The 21,371-nt window shown below is 41.3% G+C and overlaps 1 protein-coding gene across 2 annotated transcripts in view; it reads right to left on the bottom strand.

Annotated features, from left to right (window-relative positions):
- Positions 1-2,808: 2,808 nt before the first annotated feature.
- The window catches only part of GNG12 (G protein subunit gamma 12), an 82,933-nt gene continuing 64,370 nt past the window's right edge, over positions 2,809-21,371 (bottom strand). For both annotated transcript variants that reach the window (XM_072419449.1, XM_072419450.1), the window contains 2 exons: positions 6,872-6,976; positions 2,809-5,605 (listed from right to left, as the gene is read on the bottom strand). In XM_072419449.1, coding sequence (XP_072275550.1) covers positions 5,480-5,605; positions 6,872-6,964 — 219 coding nt within the window. In that variant the 5' untranslated portion in view covers positions 6,965-6,976 and the 3' untranslated portion in view covers positions 2,809-5,479. The remainder of the gene's footprint in view (positions 5,606-6,871; positions 6,977-21,371) is intronic.

The following is a 21,371-nucleotide window of genomic DNA, read 5'->3' on the forward strand; positions in this document are numbered from 1 at the left end:
ACAAAGCCAAGAGGTTGCCATGTTAGGCTACATACACACGTCAGATGATTCTCATCTGATAATCATTAATATCGGGTGAGAATCTGGCACGTGTACAGCGCTCTTCATTCATGAATCTGGCCTGGAATGGCTGTACTGGAAGTGAAGGGGGGAGAACGCAGCGGGGTGCAGCTCCGCCCCCCCCCCTCTTCATAGCATAGAATGGCGCTGTATGTACAGAACTTGTTCAGTCTTTTGTTGTTGGAAAGGATCTTTTCACAATTATTGAATGTGTGTACGCAGCCTTCGAAGCTTGCAAATATCTAAATGTCTTTAAATGCTTCACCGCATGAGCTTAATTATTTAATGGGGGGCTCCACAGTTGGCCATATAGTGTAATGCATTTTAGTCAAAGGAGTACAGTCAGTGAGCTCAGCCACTTTGCCAATCAAAAAAGTGACAGATGGGATACAGACAGAATAAAGAAATGTCATCCTCTATACAAAAAAACAAAATCTGACCCCAGTTACAATCCTCCAATAGTTGTATTTCATGTTTACTTGCATGCTGCTACTTTGGCCCCTCTGGGTCTTATTCTCCGAAATATTGATCTAACCAGCTGCACACAATGTCTGCACAGCAAATGTTTCTTATGTTCACACGCTGGTCAAAGTTTGGCTGGTGAAAAAAAGAAAAATTTCAGCACAGAACTACGAAACGCTGAAACCACAGTGTCTAAATCCTGTGTTTTTCTCCTCTGAGAAGTGGGAGACAAATTCATTCAGAAATCTCAGCAAAGAGACAAACCGCAGTCACACATTAGTACAAACATTGGATCCGGGACATGTAGGCAGAGAGGGATGTTTACACTGCATACCGAGGGGAGATTGTTACTGCTGATTGCATTGCAAACAGGAGAAGAAAACTACACTTCATTCACCCACTGTTTTTTCACATGATGCCGAGCTCACATTCAACAAACAGCCTTTTCCCATCGCTCGCCTTTATTCCATATTTGGTTATGTGTCACGGAAATCTTATCACTACTACACTGCAAACAGAAGAATGTTTCGGTGTTTAACCCTAAGAGAGGACCATAACTAATGTGCAAAGTGCAAACTATGTTATCACTTTTTGATGACAGCCAATCACAAAATTGGGAAGAGAAAACCGGACAGATGTTCAACCCAAAATTTTTTTTAAGCTGGGTGGGAAGAGGCTGTAGGGGGGTGGCAGCTCTTGTATTGTAACCCAGCTCTTCAGTAAGCACCCAAAAATAGCCAGGGGGTTACTGAAAAGTGCCAAATACGCCCAGCTAAAAGGGGCTGGGGAGAGGGCCAGGTTTTAGCTTTTACCCGCTTCCAGAATTCTTGGCTCTCTGGATGCTAATGACAATGGTGATAATTAGTGGTTTATATCCCTTTTCTCACATATACAATCAAGCCAAAATGTGTGAATGCAGTATTCGACCCAGAAATGTTTTTTAAGCTGGGTGGGAAGAAGTTGTAGGCAGGCGGCAGTCAAAAACAGCTGGGTGCTTACTGAAAAGTGCTGGGCGGTGCGCCCAGCTAAGAAGGTCTAGGGAGAACACTGGGATACATCGAATCGCTTTTACAGTGGTTGTTGGAATCTTCTAAAGGACATCTAACAATACTTTCCAGTGTGTACAGAAATCAGTACACTAAATATTTGGCAATAGTGCAGAACGGGTTATTATATCAGAATACTGGACAGATAGCTAAACACTGCCTAGTAACAGGAAGCGGTCACAGTAGCCGACACCAATCTTAAAGAGAACCTGTCATTAGAAAAGACACGTGCTACCATCATGTTTTGGAGCTGCACATATAATGGGCACCCTTAGTATTTATTTCTACACAGCAGAGCATTGCATGCACATACACAAAGTTAACAAGTGTTGGATTTCACTGGACCCTATTTTTTGTATCCTACATTACAATATGCATCTGATGTGCAGTCAGCACCCATATTTTAAAAAGTTTCCTTTAGGGATTTAAGATGGCCCCATTACCTATGCATTAGAAACAAGAACCTCCACCAGTTGTCACCAGTTCTCAGGAGACCGGTTCGCTTAAATACTGGCCACACCGAGGAAACGTCTACCGTCAGTGTGTGTAAACTAAAATTGTTACATGGAATGACTGATGGTTCTGGAAATACGTTTGGTAAGCGTTTTTAAAGAAAGTTCTACAGACCAGCTTTAAATTCATCCACTCGTAGCTCGGACTGGTCAACTACCCAGCATGCAACGAGTCACTCGTAGCTGAACACCAGCCGGACATTCACCACCGATGTGGCAGACTTTCACCCTCTTGATCCCAGAGAAGTTGTTATAAACACACAAATACAAACATACAAACACTGTCACTATGGCACATTAGGAGTGTACTAATCTAATAAAATACATGACCCTCCCCTCCCCCCCACATCAACCCCAACTTAAACCGTAAATAGGAATTCCACTTTAACCCCCCTTCCCCCCTCCCACATTTACTCATTAAACTTTTTAATATTTGCTATTTAATAAAATACTTTGCCTCAGTAACCAATTTAAACACACAAATATCAAGAGAGAAGTTGTATTAAAAATATATATATACTGAAATTTCATCACCTGTGTGGGAAAATTTACAGTATGGCGTTACGACGGAGCACCAGAATGTTTTAGTGGATTCCTAACAGTTTTTGGGACATTTATTGCCAAAATTGAGATTTTAACACTTTAACTTGGCTGAGTTTAGGCGCTCATAAGCACAACATTTTCATAAAGGAAAAGAAGAAAAAAAAAAGTGCAGTCAGTGAAATCTATTTATATTTTTTTTCATTCAACACTGCAAAAGCCTATAATGTGAAAAAAGAATCCACAAATCTCATGAGCTTCGTGGATTCCGAATACAGAAAACTTGACGAAGGGATGTGGAACTGACTGCCAGCGCTAAAGAAATAAATGTTTAAAGCAAAACAAAAGGGTAAAAGGAACAACACTTCATGCATTTGGCCTGTGAAAAGGGAAACCTCACAGCGAGGTGGCACATTTAAAGGGATTTCCCATCTTTACATGGCTTTGGCTGATACAAATCCTCCTGCACTTTCTGAATTTTGTTACCCTCTCCCTTTAATTCTGTACTGTGTTGTAACCAGACAGCAGCATTGTCTTATACCAGAGGCAACAAATATAATGATCGCTGCCATGGCTGAAAAGCAAAGAATGAAGCAGGAGGTTGCAAAAGCCTTAAAAGTTCATGTAAGAGGGGAACCCCCAGCAGGTCTTCCAGCATACCTAGGATAATACATTCTGAGCAAGATACCCGCAAAGGAACAGACGTTAGGGATCGATGGGCGTTCTGGAAACCCCCATAATTTAAAGTACGTCTGGTTCCTAGCTCCTACCCTCTGTAGACTATGAACAACTTGTGAATGTAAGGCTACGTACACACATCAGATGATTCTCATCCGATAATTGCCTCAGGACTGCTATCAGAGGTGTGTACAGCGCTCGAAGTCCGTCTGGCGGATCCACGAGGGACAAACGATAGTAATGGAAATGAAGAGGAGAGAGCACAGCGGGGTGTCGCTGCGTCATTCTCCTCCTCCACTCTCCATAGAGCAGAACGGTGCTGTATGTACAAAGCTTGTTCATGCATTGTGTTTAGTCTTTTGTTGTTGGAAAGAATCGTGTAAGATCCTTTCCGACCACAATTATTGCACGTGTGTATGCAGCCTTAGCCAAAACTGTGCAAAAATAAACCATAAACAATGGCTGCATCTTTGGTGGCAAAAACAGCAAGTCATCAGCCAGTGCCTCTCCTTACAGCCAATGAGCAATCCACATGTATTAAAATTATCATCGTTGCCCCAAGCAACACTCCAGCTGGAAGCCAATGAGTTGCTACAAGTAACAAAGGCAACTTTTTACACATGCGTGTATTAAAAAAATTGGTCCCATGACATGACAGGTATTTAAAAAATAAACATCAACATTCACTTTCAATCAAGATTCCCCAAAAATTCAATACAAAGGAGGACTTGACCAAACCAAGTGGCAGGGCTGCTATTATTGATTTTCTGGTCTGATTTTTTTTTCTTTTCTTAACTTTAATCATGCCCACAGCTCAATCTTTAGCTGAGCTTGGCCTGGTTTAAAGTTCTTCATTAAAATACAAGACTTTGAACTAAAGGGCAAACCAGAATAATTCCTAAATTAGTTAAATCTTGCTGCCTAAAGCAAATGTAACTGGTTATGTCTACTTCCAGGGCTGCAGTTTTATCTCACTGACTTTCTGCTAATAAGACGATCCAAAAATATTTTATTGGGCAACCCAACCCATTCTACCATGTCTGCTGAGGGACATGATGGTCGTATTGGTCTGCAGCTGTAGGGTTGGATGTGTTAGATGAGAATCCTACGCTGCACAGGAATACTCAAGGTAAAAAAAAAAAAGAAAGAATACTAATTCTCCAAATAATATTAATAAAAGAAGAAAAAAACGAGCTGGATTTAAAAGTTAAAGATAAATTTAAGCCATAGTCCTTCCTTAAGAGTACGTGTTGCCTTTACAATCCTCAAGGCAGCCACTGTATGATTTCATTATCAGCCATGGTGCCCTCATAACCTGAATTGACCCCCTCACCCTGCCAAAGATAGAGCCCATTGCTTGAAACGTAGTGGTATTCACCTTCTACTTGTGCAGTCTCTTGTCGTTAGAAAAGGATCGTGAAAGATCCTTTCCAGCGACAATTATTGCACATGTGTACCTAGCCTAAGGGACGTCCGTGCCTTAGTCATGCCCCTCTACCCAAATTTTCCCCTACACACAGCAATAACACAACCAGGTTGGATAATTCATTCAAGGTGATTGGTTCAGCTCTAAAAATGGCTGCCAGTGCTTACAAGACAAGAACGCGTTTCCTTCACTTATTATACTGATATTAGAACATAACGAGGACATCACACAGGGCCCTGGAATGGCAGATTCAGACCTACGAATTCTACATGGCAATGGACCCTTAGTTGCACTACACCATTCACGACCTGCAATGCTAATTTGCGCAGAAAGCGGAGGCAACTTTGGTCTTGGTTAAAGTTCTAGCAATACTTCGACTAAGACGAGTAGACACTGCACATTAAAAAAAAAAAAAAAAAAAAAAAAAAAAAAAAAAAAAAAAAAAAAAAAAAAAAGAGAAAAAATTAATAAAATACAACTGACCAAAATATTTACCACCCATAACACGTCCCCAGTAAGTAATAACAATTTGGTTTTTTAGAAAGACTGTTCCCATGAATACGAAATCTAAAAAAAATTAAAAGAAAAAAACAAATAGAAAAAAAATCATTGGTATAGATTAAAGTACATTATTTTTTTTCCTTTTTTTCATTTTCTTTAGTGGATAACAGAATCCTTAGTCTAATTTCAGTTAAGGGTCTGTTTGGTGTTGTAAGTGAAAAGAAAGTAAGAGATGTTTGCTAGCGATGAGGAGACTACAAAATAATGCAAGGCTTTTTATCCTTGAAGGGGTTTTCTGATGCTGGGATGCCCATTAGCAAAGGGTCGTTCTTGGCGTGCTCGTCACAGTAACGCATAAGATCAGCTGAGGCTTTGGAAATCTGAAAGAGAGAACAATTAAAAGTGTATTACAGCTACGTATATGGCTAAAAAACATTTATACACTGACCTGCCAAAATATTGAAATTCTGGTCTGCTAGTCTTGCAAACCACTATTCTTAGTAGTGTTCTTTCCAGTCCCTTTTAGCTGGGTGCTCCACCTGGCACTTTTCAGTAACCACCTGGCTGTTTTCGAGAAGTTAGGTGGCAATACAGGGGCACTGGACTTTTGGGGGAGTAGTACAAGGATGATGGAAAAACGGGACATACTAGGAGGGTTGGCATTAGAAACTTGGAACAAAGTATGGGAAGAAGGCAGGGATTGCTAGAAAGCTGACAGAATTATTGGGCAGCACAATGGCTCAGAGGTTAGCGAGGGACAGCTAGTGACATGACTCCTTCCTTTATTCTTCGGCGATCATAAGGGGCTGTGCCGGGAAGGCGTAGCTCCTGTGCACTAGTGTGCAAGGGAAACCAGAATTGTTGGGTTTCCTTGGCATCCACCACTGATCTGTGTATGCATAGCTCAGCTTTTTTTTTCTGTTTCCTAGCACCGTCACGCAGGTTAGGATTACTGGAGAAAGGAGCATGGGAGCACAGCAGCTCAGTGGTTAGCACTCTGACCTTTGCAGCGCTAGGTCCCAGACTTGAATCTGGTGAATTGGTTCCCTTATTTGTACTTTAATGTGTTATGTATTTAGCGGTTTGAAGGAGGTCTGCATAAGGCAAAAACATTTAACCTTTATTTTAATTTAGGAAGAAAACCCTGTTGGAATTAAAAGATCCTAAACCTTATGGGAATCAGCATTCATGGACCACTGCAAGCTGTTGGGGAAGGAGACCTAAACACTTGGTGGTCATAACTAGACAGGGAAATCCTTAGTGTTTCTCAATCAGGGTTCCTCCAGGGGTAGAAATGTAAGAGGCATTCTTCTCATTGACCACCACACTAATGTACTGTGATCTGTGGATATAGTAATAATAAGACCTGAAAGTTAGTTGTTAAAAGGCTTGAGAAACACTGCCTTAAACTGAAAAGTGAATATTCCCTACATGCATGTATATATGTGTGTATGCTATAGAAAAAAATGGCAGGGAGAACCTGCAAACTCCATGCAGATATGTGAAAAATCCATGCAGATATTTCCTGAAAAATCTGAACACGTAGATTAGGGAGATGAATGTTTTAAATCCTTACAACAAAACCAAAAAATACAAAAACAGCCAAGGGTACTGCAAATTGCCAAAATATTGGTGCCAAGGATTACCTTTATTCTTTCTATAGACGCCTCCACTCTGAGTTGCTGGACGGTTCTCCTTGCTTGTGCTATGTTATTGGTGCTGGTAGTTTTGGTGGACATCTTTGGTGAAGTCTGAACAAAAAAACAAAAAACAAAAAAAAAAAAACGGGAGTTAAGAATTTATCTGGAGCAATTCTGGGTAATCAAAACATTTCACAGATATTAAAGATTGATGTAGGCCACACTTATTCACATTATTCACACACCCAGGCTCTGGGCAGAGGAAAATCGCAACGCCTGGGAAAAGAATGAACTAAACATTCCTCCATCATGTATGTGACACACATGGCTCGTGCTGATGTGACATACACACCCCAGGAACAATGCACAGATTTCATAATGCGACTGGTTGGAATTTCATTTTTTCAATTTTAGAATACGTTACATAAAACCAGGCTACTTGGCTCATACTTGGAGTATTATTTACAATAGAAATGTTTCAAAATTAAAAAAAAAAAGACAAATCATAAAGAATTTTGCAATGGGGAAATCTTTAAAATTTGTAGGTTACAGGGCAAACATCAAGTTGGGGAACAATCTAATGGGAAATTTCACAAATACTAAAGGCTTTTGGAAAAAGTTTAAAGTCAATTAAAGGTGCCCACGTAGGGTTAGGCCCAGTACACATGTGCAATTATTGTTGTTGAAAAGGATTGTGAAAGATCTTTTCCAACGACAAAAGACTAAATGATGCATGAACGGGCGCTGTACATACATCACCATATGTGATGCTCTATAGAGAGGGGAGGGGGAGAATGATGGAGTGGCACCCCGCTGCGCTCTCTCCCCTTCACTTTCATTAAGATATCTCGTTGTCCATGGATGCACCAGGACGGAATGATGGCTGACGAGCACTCTACACGTGTAAATAGCCTTACAGTGATTTCTGATAAGCCGGTTGGACTGACCAAGACTCTAAAAGTATTTTTAAAAAATCTTCGGTCTTCCAAAAAACTGAAAAGTCTGGACTGCACCTATAAGTATTTGATCTCTTTGAAATAATAGCCAGAAATTAGGTTTGCTGCAACCAACTTGGCCCAATCACAGAAATAGTTTATTGGAGTCCACCTGTGTGCAATCCAAGTGTCACAGAATCTCAAATATCTCCATGAAGGCCACAGAGATTGTTAGAGAAACAAACAGGATTACACAAGGTCCTTTGAGTCAATAAAAAGTCCTAAAGCACAAAAGAACCACAAATCAGGGATAAGGGCATTGAGAAGAACAACAACTACCAAAACTCAATCAGTGGGATGTAAACAATGGTAAATTTCAAAGGGTTACAAAGGGCCACAGATAGGATAAGAGAGCAGACAATGGGATGATTATGACCTGGCTTCTCCAAAAGCTATACATGTGAGAATAAAAAAAGCCATTTCCAAAAAACCCAATTTGAATCTCACTTGGAATAGACAACAGATAAAGTACAAAAGTTTCTGTTTTGATGAAGTCAAACTTTAACTGCGTAATTGTCGCTGGAAATGATCTTGCACGATCCTTTGCAATGACAAAAGACTGCACGATGCATGAATGACCGCTGTACATAAAGCACAGTTGTATGCATAGCCGCTCTATGGAGAGAGGAGGGTGGAGAACGATGGAGCGGTACCCTACTGCACTCCCTCCCCTTCACTTCCATTAAGATTGTTCATCATTCGTGGATCCAGGATGTTAATAGATTCGCCAGAACAGATACATTACCAACAAACGACAAGCGCTGTACACACGTCAGATTCTCGCCCCATATCAGCCTTGAGGGTATTATTGGACGAGAATCATCTTACATGTGTAGATATAGCCTTTGGTAATATTTAAAGTACCAGAAAGCCAACACTGATTTTCTTACTGAAGCTTGGTGGTGGGTAGACGTATGTTGTGCCAGTATGTTTTATTGACAGGCGCTGAGAAATTGATGAAGCCAAATACGGGTTAACACTAAGAGAAAAGCAGTTTCAAGAAATCTGAGGATTACCCATGCAGTACAATAATGCACAGAAACTTATATTGGAATGTTTTCAACCATGAACCCATCTTTGCATCTTAAAATAGCTCAGTCCAAGCCCAGATCTTAATTCGAGCATTTTTGGTATACCAGAGATTTCTGCTCAACGACTGTCCCCCATTGAGCCTTGAGGAAACTAAACCTAAGTGAAAGAAAAAATGACAAAGAATTTAGGATCCAGATGTGAACAGCTAGTGAAGACAAACCCCAAACAACTGGCAGCTGTAATTGCAACCAATGAGGATTTACTAATGACTAAAAGGACAAGGCAAATCGCAACCAATAAATGCAAATTTTCTTTTGTCTCTCTAAAACCATTTTGCACCTTCTATATGTTGCGGTATATAAAATGTCTCAGTTGCAGCAGTACATAAATGGAAAAAGAGGAATTAAAATCTTGCAAAACAATAAAAAAGTAAGGGTCTGTGCTGACAGGTTTTACAGGTTTTAATTGGTAAATGTGTCATGCCTCTGCCATCAGTTAGAGATCCTTCTGAGATCATGCAGAATTTGTGCAGTTGCAGTTGACCTGGCTTAGCTGCTTTTGCATTCCTATAGACTTAAGGTGCGTACACACTTCCAATTTTTATCGTTCCAATCGAACGACGAAAGATCGATTGGGCAAAAAATCGTTCGTAAAAAAGTAACCAACGACGCCGACGAACGAGGAGGTGGAAGTCGCTGGAAACGAACGACCGGACCGACGGATCGGATTGGACGACGATCGTTGAACATCGTTCGTGTGTACGGTCGTTCGTTGATCGTCCATGTTCAGAGCATGCGTGATGAACGAACGTCCGTTCACTTTCCTGTCGTGCACATAGTTCCTCTATCGCTTAAACGATCGTATCTATTGTGTGTACAATATCTACGAACGATCGTGTCGTTATCTCTATGTGCAGGATCGGTGCTATACGATCGTTCGTATATATCGTGCAGGATCGTTCGTCGTTTGTTTTCCAACGATAATAATTGGAAGTGTGTACGTAGCTTTATACTTAGAGAGAGAATTGGCCCCAAGGTCATATTTTACAGGTGGGGACAACTTTAAACTGGCAATAGGTGGCTCAGTGGTTTGCAGCGCTGGGTCCAGGTTTGAATCTCGTCTAGGACACTATCTGCGTGGAGTTTGCAGGTTCTACCTGTGTTTGCGTGGGCTTCCTCCGGGTACTCCGGTTTCCTTCCACATTCCGAAAACATGCAGTTAGGTTAATTGGCTTTCCCCAAAAATTGACCTTAGCCTGTAATAATGACATATGACTATGGTAGGGACATTAGATTGTGAGCTACTTTGAAGGACAGCTAGTGACATGACTATGGACTTTGTACAGTGCTGTGTAATGTGTTGGCTATATAAATACTGTGTAATAATTATAATAATAATATGGACCTTCTGCAGAAATTCCTTTGAAATAGTTGCAACTTGTTTGAGAACTCGCTGCATCTTAGCCCAATATTCTTAACCTTCTGCAAGGCCATGCAGCTCCCTCTGAACTAATTTCAGCTATTTGCACATTGATATAACAGCCATACTGTACTGTACAGGAGAATGTCTACAGAGCAATAAACAGGCTTTGTAAAATGCCAGCCTCAGCATTCGACAAATCACATACAAAAGAACTGATTGGTGGCACCTTGCCAGTTACTGAACCAAACAAACGGCTTAGAACTTTGTTGGGTGAAAACACAGGCAGAGCCACCATGCAGCAATATAGCATCAGGATATAAACTTTCATGACTGTAAACATCTATTAAACATACATGTACTCCGGCCTTTGCAGCGCTGGGTCCCAGGTTCGAATTTCGGCCAGGACACTATCTGCATGGAGTTTGCAGGTTCTCCTTGTGTTTGCGTGGGTTTCCTCTGGGTACTCCGGTTTCACCCCACATGCAGTTAAGTTAATTGGCTTCCCCCAAATTGACCTTAGACTGTATTAGAGACTAATGACTAGGGACATTAGATTGTGAGCTCTTTTGAGGGACAGATAGTCATAAGACTATGGACTTTGTACAGCGCTGTGTAATATGTCGGTGCTATATAAATACTGTAGTATAATAATAATAATAATACATGAGAGGATGTTTCTGGGGAAAAAGACGACCTGTCAATCAGGAGAGTTTTCCAAAAAGACTTCAAAGACGTAATAATGTAATTTCAGTAACCTATGGACAGACTTTCATATTTGATAATATTAACAGTGAGTGAGGGTGGAAAAGTGTGAAACGCTCAATGCAGTATGGTAGCTTGATTTTTAACACGTCGTCTATAAAACACGAAATTGGAATTAATATTCTTTTTGGGATCTTCTTGCAGATCCTTTAGCATATAAAGAATCGTATTTAAAGCTCTGACACACTGGATGAAACCGAGAGCTGATTCAGGAACAAAAAGCTGAACGCCGGACAATGAGAAAGGATGAAACCCAATCGTAGCCGAAACCACACCACACCTGAACAGCCGGCACGTCACTGGACTACGGAGTAGAAAACATTCTGCAGAAACTCCACAGGTTTAGAAGGTATCATTTACATCTTTGTCTGAATTTACATTACATGCTGATAGGCTTTAGGAACTGCTGACTGTATTTGTATCCCTCCGACAATACTGCCATACGTGCCACAGCTCATACCCGGCATTATCTATAGCAAGGTTTCCCAACCAGGGCTCCTCCGGAGTTTGCTAGGGGTTCATTGAGCAATGAGCAGTTTGGACCTTTCAGGTCAGTAGAAGTGATACCAATGATGTTTTTGGCTATCTGTAAGGATGACATTCTTCCCACTGGCAGCAATGTAAGGGGAATTCTTCCCGCTGATCACCACACTAATGTACTTTGGATTACAGCAGGGGTTCCCTATAGGTTTTTCAATGGTTCCAGTGTTCTCCCCAGCTCCTTTTAGCTGGGCACAGCACCCAGCACTTTTCAGTAACCACGCTGCTGCTTTTGGTCAGATGTATACCAGATGATATCTTAAGGATGATGTTAAATTAAAGATTTGCTATGTAAGGATTGTTCACTAATATCTCCTGATGAAGAAGACTGAGTTGCTGCAAAACACATAGAGAACAGAATATTTGAAGGCTAAATTGCTGATTAAATATGATGTATGAAGGATGAAAAAAAAGATTGTTTTAGGTGTTTTTATTTGGAAAAGAAAGTTCTTGTTAATACTGATTGATTATTTTATTCACTTGTTGATCAATTTTATTGAGTTGAGCTGCCTAAAAAGTCCTGCATAGAGTATTGAGTTATATTGCTATTAATGTCATAAGATGGCCCATTTTAGGCTCCTATAGGACAAGACAAGATATTCTCCTGTGCTAAACTCTTCTGTCATGGTTCAGTTTCTAATCTAACCTTGAAGAGTCCGAATTCCGACACAATTCTCCTTTAATTCTGCATTACCCATGTGCGTACGACGGGCTGGAAACATTCTAAACAAAAGCCGTTACACCTGTTTGAACAGACGTAAGCTGTGACCCAGTCTGCTATTTCAAGTCTTCAGTTTAAATGTTGTCAACAGGTAAACGTAAAAAACACTTTAAATCCTGGCTGCAGGGGAAAACACAAAATGCACAACAGGCTCATAACACTGAATAGATTAACCCACACAACTATGAAATGAAAATAATTAAACATACTGCACATTATACATGTAAATACAAAAAAAAAATATTCATTAAAAAAGCGCACACAACCTACAATGCATTCATACTGCGATCAGCCAAAACACTGAACTCAATGACAGGTGAACTTGATACCTTTTCTTGTTACAATAAAAAAAAAAAAAAAAAAAAAAAAAAAAAGGGGTGAAGCACATCCCCTGATGGCCGCAGGGATCAAGACCAAATGGGAGCCCAGAGCCTCCCGGGATACCTACGCCACGAAACCTAGGAGGCTCTTGGCTGCCCCTTCTGCGCATGCCTGATCTCAGGCATGCGCAGAAGGGGCATTTTCCTTTACTAAGAGGAGTGCAAGATTGAGTGATGTAGGCAGAAGAAGGAAGAAGAAGACCGAGGATGGCGGCGCCCGGTGCTTCCCGGATCATGGAAAGGTCCAGCACAATTGAGGGATCTGAGGGAATTAAGTCCAATGTGATTTTTTTTATTTTTCAGTTTAGTTCTGCTTTAGGGACAAAGGTCTACATGAACGCTTACTCATAGACTATGTACACATGTGCAATAATTGCCGTTGGAAAAGATCTTTCACAATCTTTTCCAAAGACTAACGACTGCACGATGCATGAAGGAGCGCTGTACACGGTGGCTCAGGGGTTAGCACTCCGGCCTTTGCAGCACTAGGTCCCAGGTTCAATTCCCAGCTAGGACATTATCTGCATGGAGTTTGCAGGTTCTCCCCGTGTCTGCGTGGGTTTCCTCCGGGTACTCCGGTTTCCTCCCACATCCCAAAAACATGCAGTTAGGTTAAATGGCTTCTCCCTAACAATTAACCTTAGACTACATTAATCACATATGACTATGGTAGGGAAATTAGATTGTGAGCTCCTTTGAGGGACAGTTAGTGACACGACTATGGTCTTTGTACAGCACTGCGTAATATGATGGTGCTATATAAATACTGTATAATAATAATAAATACATACAGCACCGGTTCTGCTTTATGGAGAGGGGAGGAGGAGAACAACGGAGCTGCACCCCACTGAGCTCTCTCCCCTTCACTTCCAATAAGATCGTTCGCTGTCCATCGTCTGTCGATCCACCAGGACAGTTGTTCGGACGATGGACGACGAGCGCTGTACACGCGAAAGATTCTCGTCCAGTATCATCCCTCAGCCGATTATCGGACGAGAACAACCTTACACTAAAATTACACAGAGAATGTAGATGGGACATTGGAAATATGGAGAACAAGTCACTAATACCATCTCATACAATTCACCTAAAGGCGTGATAAAAGATTCTGGCTTAGAGCACAGGAATGACAAAGGCCCAAATGGCAACACACTGTTTGTAACAACAACCTGTCGGAATTGCTAAGATATACACCACAATGAACAACCCTGTGACTCAATCCAAAACCTAAAAAACAAACAAAAAACACGCATCAGTCCAATAAAATGTACAATGACAAGTGGCGTCACTTCTCTGATGTGTGGATGGGAGGTGCGGTTACCTGGCGGGAGATACACCTGTCTCACTTGTGTCTTTTACGTAACAACCTGCACTTTTATCTTCTAGATTTATGTCATCAACTTGAAAATACCATTCATGAATTTGTAATGTTTCCACATATGCATCAAACTGGAAATCCGTGGCATTGTGACAATGGTCACATCAGGTGACGATTATCAATGGGGATCTTAAAGCAAAACTAAACCCACTAAACTCACCTGTACCCATTCCCTCTTCAGGGAGCTGTCATCCTCTTGCTCCTCTTCCTGGATACGATTTAGGGCCATCTGAGCCAGGATGACGTAACTCTTCTGTGCTCTCCCCAGCCTCTTTTAGCCGGATGGTGTGCCTCCTGGCACTTTTCACAAACCACCCAACGGTTTTTGGGCAGTTACTGACGAGTTGGGTCACACTACAGGGGCTGCCACCTGCTTACAATTTCCTCCCAGCGGGCTTTAAAAAGATTCTGTGTTAAACACTTCTCCTGTGGAGGTGAGGGGTTTCATTCATTCACGGTAAATGTAGGGGAAGCCTTGATTGTCGGGTATCTTGGCAAGCAATGCTGAGCTACACATGCTCATGCACATGTGTTTCCCATAGCGATCCGATAGGTAGGATGGATTATACCAGACATTGCATAGTTCTTTTATGCAATAACGACCTGTCTGATTGTGCATTTCTAAAAGTGGAATTTGAATTGGGTTTTTAATTTACAGGTATGTGGAAAAGTATGTACACTACTTCAAATCTACTAAGGTATAATCAAGTATTCCACATTACGTGACATTGATTACAACCTCCTTGGGAAGTGTGCAGGTGGGACCTGTTATATATAAAGCTCAGATATCTGAGGGTGAGGTGTGCCCAGGGTCTGTGCATGCACATATGCAGACATAATGACATAGGTAAAGGGGAGAGAGAAGACTATTGGTCTGCTGCTGCTCATTTATTACCCAGTCACAGGTTAGGGGGGGCAGGTGATTGACCAAGCTGTATTGGTGACCTGGTATAGATAAAGGCACAGTCACCAACCTTGGTGGGCTCTGTAAAATCACACTGCAGTCTGGGAAAAATGACAAACTCAGCTCCCATGTATTTTAGTTCAGCTCTAACAAATTAAAAAAAAAAATCCACTAAAGTGTTAATGCCGATTTCTGACCACGCACCACGTTTCCTGAGATCCCTTGATGCCGCTATGTTCAGTATATTTTGCATACATTCCTCATATTGTTGTTCCGTTGGGAAAGCCAAGTGAGAAATTCTTTCTGATCGCTTGTCTCAGCAAGTAAAACATTTATTTGACAGAACGGCTTTTTCCACAGATTTTACCGCTGCAGGCAAGCGAGGGGACTGGGAAATCAAACTTAGCCGTTCTCACAGGCAAGGGAAGCAGATGGGAAGTGGGAAGCCGCCATCACTCCCAAGTGTGAGTAATAACCTCCAGCTTCTTCATAAGTGCCGCAGCACAAATCAGAAATCACTTCATTCATCAGAATTTCTATGGGAAAAAAGTGAAATATCACTGGCTGCTCTGAGTTTGTACACAGCGCACTTGTACACGATCGCTTAAAATAACCAATTATTATTTACCATTCTTTCCATGCATCAGCAGATGATATAATATAGTGCATGGAACTAAATATCTTTTGTCAGTGTCCAGTCTCTCCGATGCCTCATGGGAAACAGCAATGCTTCACTGACCAGAATATATATTGGAAGCAGAATTTCCCCAACCTTCCCCTGGCCCGGGTTTGTTCCGTTATAGCGGCTTATTGGGAACAAACAGTTTCAAATTTCTAAATTTTAATGTAATTTATTGTAATGTTGGGCTGATATAAAAGAATACAAAGTAGATCCTTGCTATATTTACACATTTTCCATATACTTGAAATTGTTACAAGGACTGCAAAATAGCCAGGGATCCTTGAAAAGTTCCAAACTTTAAGAAGTTCACTAACAATGCTGCCCCTGCTGCACTGAAATCTCAAGCAGTGTTGTCAGCAACATCTTTAAAGTGGAACTAAATCCACACTTCTTACTTATTCCAAATACATCGCAGGGTGCTGCCATCTTTCTTTCTTTTTTCTTCATTCTTATTACCTTCGGCGATCATAATGGGCTGTGCCGGGAGGAAGGCGTAGCTCCTGTGCACTCACGTGCAAGGGAAACCAGGATTGTTGGGTTTCCTTGGCATCCACCACTGATCTGCGTATGCATAGCTCAGCTTTTTTTTGACAGTTTCCTAGCACCGTCAGGCAGGTTAGGATTACTGGAGAAGATAGCATTGGAGCACGGCGGCTCAGTGGTTAGCACTCTGACCTTTGAAGCGCTAGGTCCCAGATTTGATTTCGGCTAGGACAGTATCTGCATGGAGTTTGCAGGTTCTCCTTGTGTTTGTGTGGGTTTCCTCCGGGTACTCCGATTTCCACCCACATTCCAAAAACATGCAGTCAGCTTTATTGGCTTTCTCCCAAATTGACCTTAGACTGTGATAATGACATATGACTATGATAGGAACATTAGATTGTGAGCTACTTTAAAGGACAGCTAGTGACATGGCTATGGACTTAGTACAGCGCTGCATAATATGTCGGTGCTATATAAATACTGTGTAACAATAATAGTAATAATAAAGGGACAGCGCCTCACCCTTTCTGCAATAACACCTGCCTGATCCTGTTTTTTTCCTGTAATGTGGGACTTTAGTTCCACTTTAATTCTCTGCAGGACTGCACTTCTCCATCACCTAATCTCTATACCAAGGGCAGCACGGTGGTTTAGGGGTTAGCACTCCGGCCTTTGCAGCACTAGGTCCCAGGTTCGATTCCCAGCTAGGACATTATCTGCATGGAGTTTGCAGGTTCTCCCCGTGTCTTCTCCCTAACAATTGACCTTAGACATATGACTATAGTAGGGAAATTAGATTGTGAGCTCCTTTGAGGGACAGTTAGAGACACGACTATGGACTTTGTACAGCGCTGCGTAATATGATGGCGCTATATAAACACTGTATAATAATAATAATACCAAACGAAAAGAAGGAATGTTTTTTAGTTCAGCAGAAGAGAAGACAGGCATGGCTGGTAACACTGCTGAGAATTTCAGTGCAGCAGGGGTAGCAAAGTCGGCTCAAAACAGGAAGCTAATATCTTACAGGTTTACCAGATGTGTTTTTTTTTACTTGTTGTGTTTTTAAAGCATTCCCCTATTGTGTGATACTTCCCCCACCTCCTAGATTGTAAGCTCTTCGGGCCAGGGTCCTCACCTCCTCCTCTGTCACTGTTTGTATCTGTCATTTGCAAAACCCCTATTTAATGTACAGCACTGCGTAATATGTTGGCGCTATATAAATTGTTTTTAATAAAAATAATAATAAAAAACAAGATGAAATGTGAACGTATTGAAAAAAAAGATTTTTAAAATTATTTTACCAAGGGTTACACTTTAAATCTTCCCCAAACTTTAAAAGTTTTCCGGTAAAAACAAGTGAACAGAACATGAACTCTTAGCCATGTCAGGTTACAGAGGTCCAGCTGCAAACCGTGCCAAAGACTTTCGTACAGGAACACAGATTTGTTTTTGCCACAGGGCCTCTGAAGCAAGATCTCAGCAAAACAACTAAAGCTGAGAAAGGTTTATAAAGCGCAGATTCCGCCTGTTTCCTGTTGTGCAATTATTCCAATGACTGTCGGAGAGGCTGCAGCAACAAGAAAGAGTTATATGAGTTTGTAGATGCCGGGAAGTTGAACAGGCAAGCAGCCAAACTTGTACAAGGAGTTTACGCTGTTCCAGTCACTTTTGAATAATGCCTAGTCATAGTTAAAGAGGTTTTTGCACTTCCAGATACAAGAAGCAGCACAGAGGCAGCAAGAAGCAGCACAGAGGTGCTTGGAATCGGAAGCTCTACAGGACACTTGGCTTCATCCTGCACAATTTGGCAAATCTGCAAATTGGGCACCATGGATCATTCATATCTTCGTGCTATGCTCTACTAGATTGTAAGCTCTTCGGGGCAGGGTCCTCTCCTACTGTATCACTGTCTGTATTGGTCTGTCATTTGCAATCCCTATTTAATGTACAGCGCTGCGTAATATGTTGGCGCTATATAAATCCTGTTTAATAATAATAATAATAATAATAATAATATTAATAATAATATGCTAAGGGTTTAGGCAAACACCAATGTGTGATACAATGTAACACTTTACACAGAGCTTTGTTACCCAGGAATTCCATTTATTCGCACTTCTATGCTGTGTGCAGAGACCACCTACCGAAGTCCTATACATACGTGTGCACAGACTAAAATAACAATTATGTAGTAGAGAAAAAGTCCTGCAGCAGACATTGAAGGATACATTCTCAATTATCACTCAGAATGGGTCTCTTAGGCTGCGCGTACACACGTGCAATATTTGTGGTTGGACAAAAGACTGAACAATGCATGAATGAAGGCTGTACATACAGCACCATTCTACTCTATGGAGAGGGGAGGCAGAGAGTGACGGAGCAGCCCCCCGCTGTGCTCTCTCACCTTCACTTCCATTATGATCATTCTTCGTTCATGGATCCGTCCTGGCGAGCACTGTACACATGCCAGATACTTCTCCGATATCGGCTGAGATAGCGATTATCGGCTGAGAGTCATCTGACATGTGTACATAGCGTTAGAAGGATTATCCGCACAATGTCAGACTTGCATTCTCCTTGCATGCTGAGCACAGGTATTCATTAACTCTTCAGCATAATCTTATGAGAATGAAGGGCCACTGCAATATTCAAGAAGTTCATGTTACATACTCAATGAGATAACCCCATGGGTGGACTATACTTACGTAGAATGGGTCACCTATGATATCCTATTTGTGGCCAAAGTCTGCTGAAGATATAGTAAAGCAACTGCCACATATGACAGATACACATTACAGGTAGGTACAAATGGCTCTTATTCCTAACATTACAATGGAAGCAATCACAATGCAGAAATGTAGGAATCAAATTGTTCAGCCTGACTGCTCTATAACCAAGTGGATCGCTCTCCTGTGTAGTATATGATAGGGTTGAGTTGATTGGTAAATGCAGTTTGCCTTCAGGTGTGTTAGTTGGAGAAAAATCTGAGGTCTTTTAAACGTTATTAACAGGTTCATATGACCTGCAGTTGACCACCTAATCTTTAACTACCTGCTTGTGCATTCTCATTTACTTGTATGAAAAGAGAAGACGGCAGCACAGTAGCTCAGAGGTTAGCCAGATTTGAATCCCAGCTAGGACTCCATCTGCATGGAGTTTGCAGGTTCTCCCCATGTTTGCATGAGTTTCCTCCGGGTACTCCGGTTTCTTCCCACATCCTTAAAACATGCAGTTAGGTTAATTGGCTTCCGCCAAAATATTGGCCTTGGACTGCATTAAAGACACATGACTATGGTAGGGACATTAGATTGTGAGCCCCTTTGAGGGACAGATAGAGAAAACTATGGACTTTGTACAGCGCTGTGATAGGTCAGTGCTATTTAAATACTGTTTATTAATAATATCATTAATATTAATAATAACATCCAAAACAAAAGCCATTCATGCCAGCTCTGAAGCTAGCCACCTCTTAAAATGATAGTATCTGTTTGGAATGTTGCACAATCTGACAAGAACAGGATTTTCTGCTCCTAAATCATTCACATAGTTTATAATAAACATCATGTAATAGAGTTAGAGGGAGTAAAAAAAAAATCAGCATCAAACAAAAACACAGCGTAGTATTGTAGGCAGAACATGCCTGGCTCTTTCCTGCACTTTCATCATCTGACCCAGCTCCACTTCACCTCCTACACAGTCTGATCCACGCAGACAAGGACTCGATTACACCATTCATTCTAAAGGGCCCTCCCTGTGTTTGCAAAGTTTTATTTTGAATGAAAACACCTGAACTGCAGTGCGCAATGGACCCGGTTTATCAAAGCCCACCAAGATCGGACAACATAGACTAACAAGGGTAAGCCTGGATGATCCAGCAAACTTGGAATGTATCTGGTCCAGGATTGAAAAGCATTGGACAAATGGCAAATGATTTTAGGAAACCATTCAGATATGCTGGATCACCCAAATTCATCATGGATAGTCAGACTTCTCCAGTCCTTGTGAGCTTTTATAAATCAGGCCCAATGTGTAGAAATTTCTGCAAATTTGCATTGTGGCTAGGGCAGTAACACAGCAAACAATTGAGATGTTATAAAAGCAGGCAAATGACTGGGCACCTGACTGGTTAATATAACAAAGTGGATCTCGCACACTCCTGTGTAGTGTATGTTAGAGTTGAGTTGATTGGTAAATGCAGTTTGCCTTCAGGTATGTTGGTTGGAGACAAATCCAAGGTCTTCTAAACATTACTAACATGTTCATATGACCTGTAGTTGACCTCCTAAGCTTCAATGACCTGCTTTTGTATTCTCATTCACTTATATGAGAAGAGAAGACGACATAACATCCGAAACAGACATCTGAATCAAAGCTCCCAAGACTAGAGAACAGACTATCAAGGGCGAATCTAGATGATCCTGCAAACCTGAAATGTATCTGGTCCAGAATTGAAAACATTTGACAAATAGCAAGAGATTTAAAAAAAAAAAAACAATATTCAGGTTTGCTGGATCACCCAGGTTCATCCTTGTTAGTCTATTATCTTCAGTCCTAGTGAGCGTTGGATAAATCAGGCCCATTGTGCAGAAACTTCTGCAAATTTGCATTATGGCCAGGGGAGATGTTACAAAAGTGGTGCATTATATTATTTTATTGTGCCCCTTTACAGAACCAATTAAGTTAAAACAAATATAAAAGGCCCACCTGCATTGCAGAATATGCCTGACCATGACCTACTAGAGGAGAAGGGAGGTCACTGTGTGACAATAGGCAGACAATAATGTGAACACACCAGAGTACACCGTGCATTATGAAATCTTCTATATTTGTCAGCATGTGAATGGCTTGGTGTGACCAGAGGAGAAGTTCTTCTTTATTACAGCAAGAAAGGCAGGAAGCATATAAAGTCCTCCATCAGATTGTGTGTTTCCTTCTATACATATTGTCATCATTCACACACAGATAGCCAGGGCAGAGGGTCCCTACTTTCCGGAATGTTACACCAAGGCCTTCATCACATATATAAGAGTTTTCAAACACTTTCCTAGTACGGAAAATTAAAGTTAGTGGAGCCGTTACATGGGATATAGATCCGTAGCAAAATGTTGAGCTGTGTTGACGGGCCCCGCTGTCAGCAAGTCTGGGGACCACTGTTCTAAACCACATGTGAGCAGCATGGTGGCTCGGTGGCTAGCACTCTTCCC

The sequence above is a fragment of the Pyxicephalus adspersus genome, chromosome 8, assembly GCF_032062135.1.
Source record: "Pyxicephalus adspersus chromosome 8, UCB_Pads_2.0, whole genome shotgun sequence".
Lineage (NCBI taxonomy): Eukaryota > Metazoa > Chordata > Amphibia > Anura > Pyxicephalidae > Pyxicephalus > Pyxicephalus adspersus.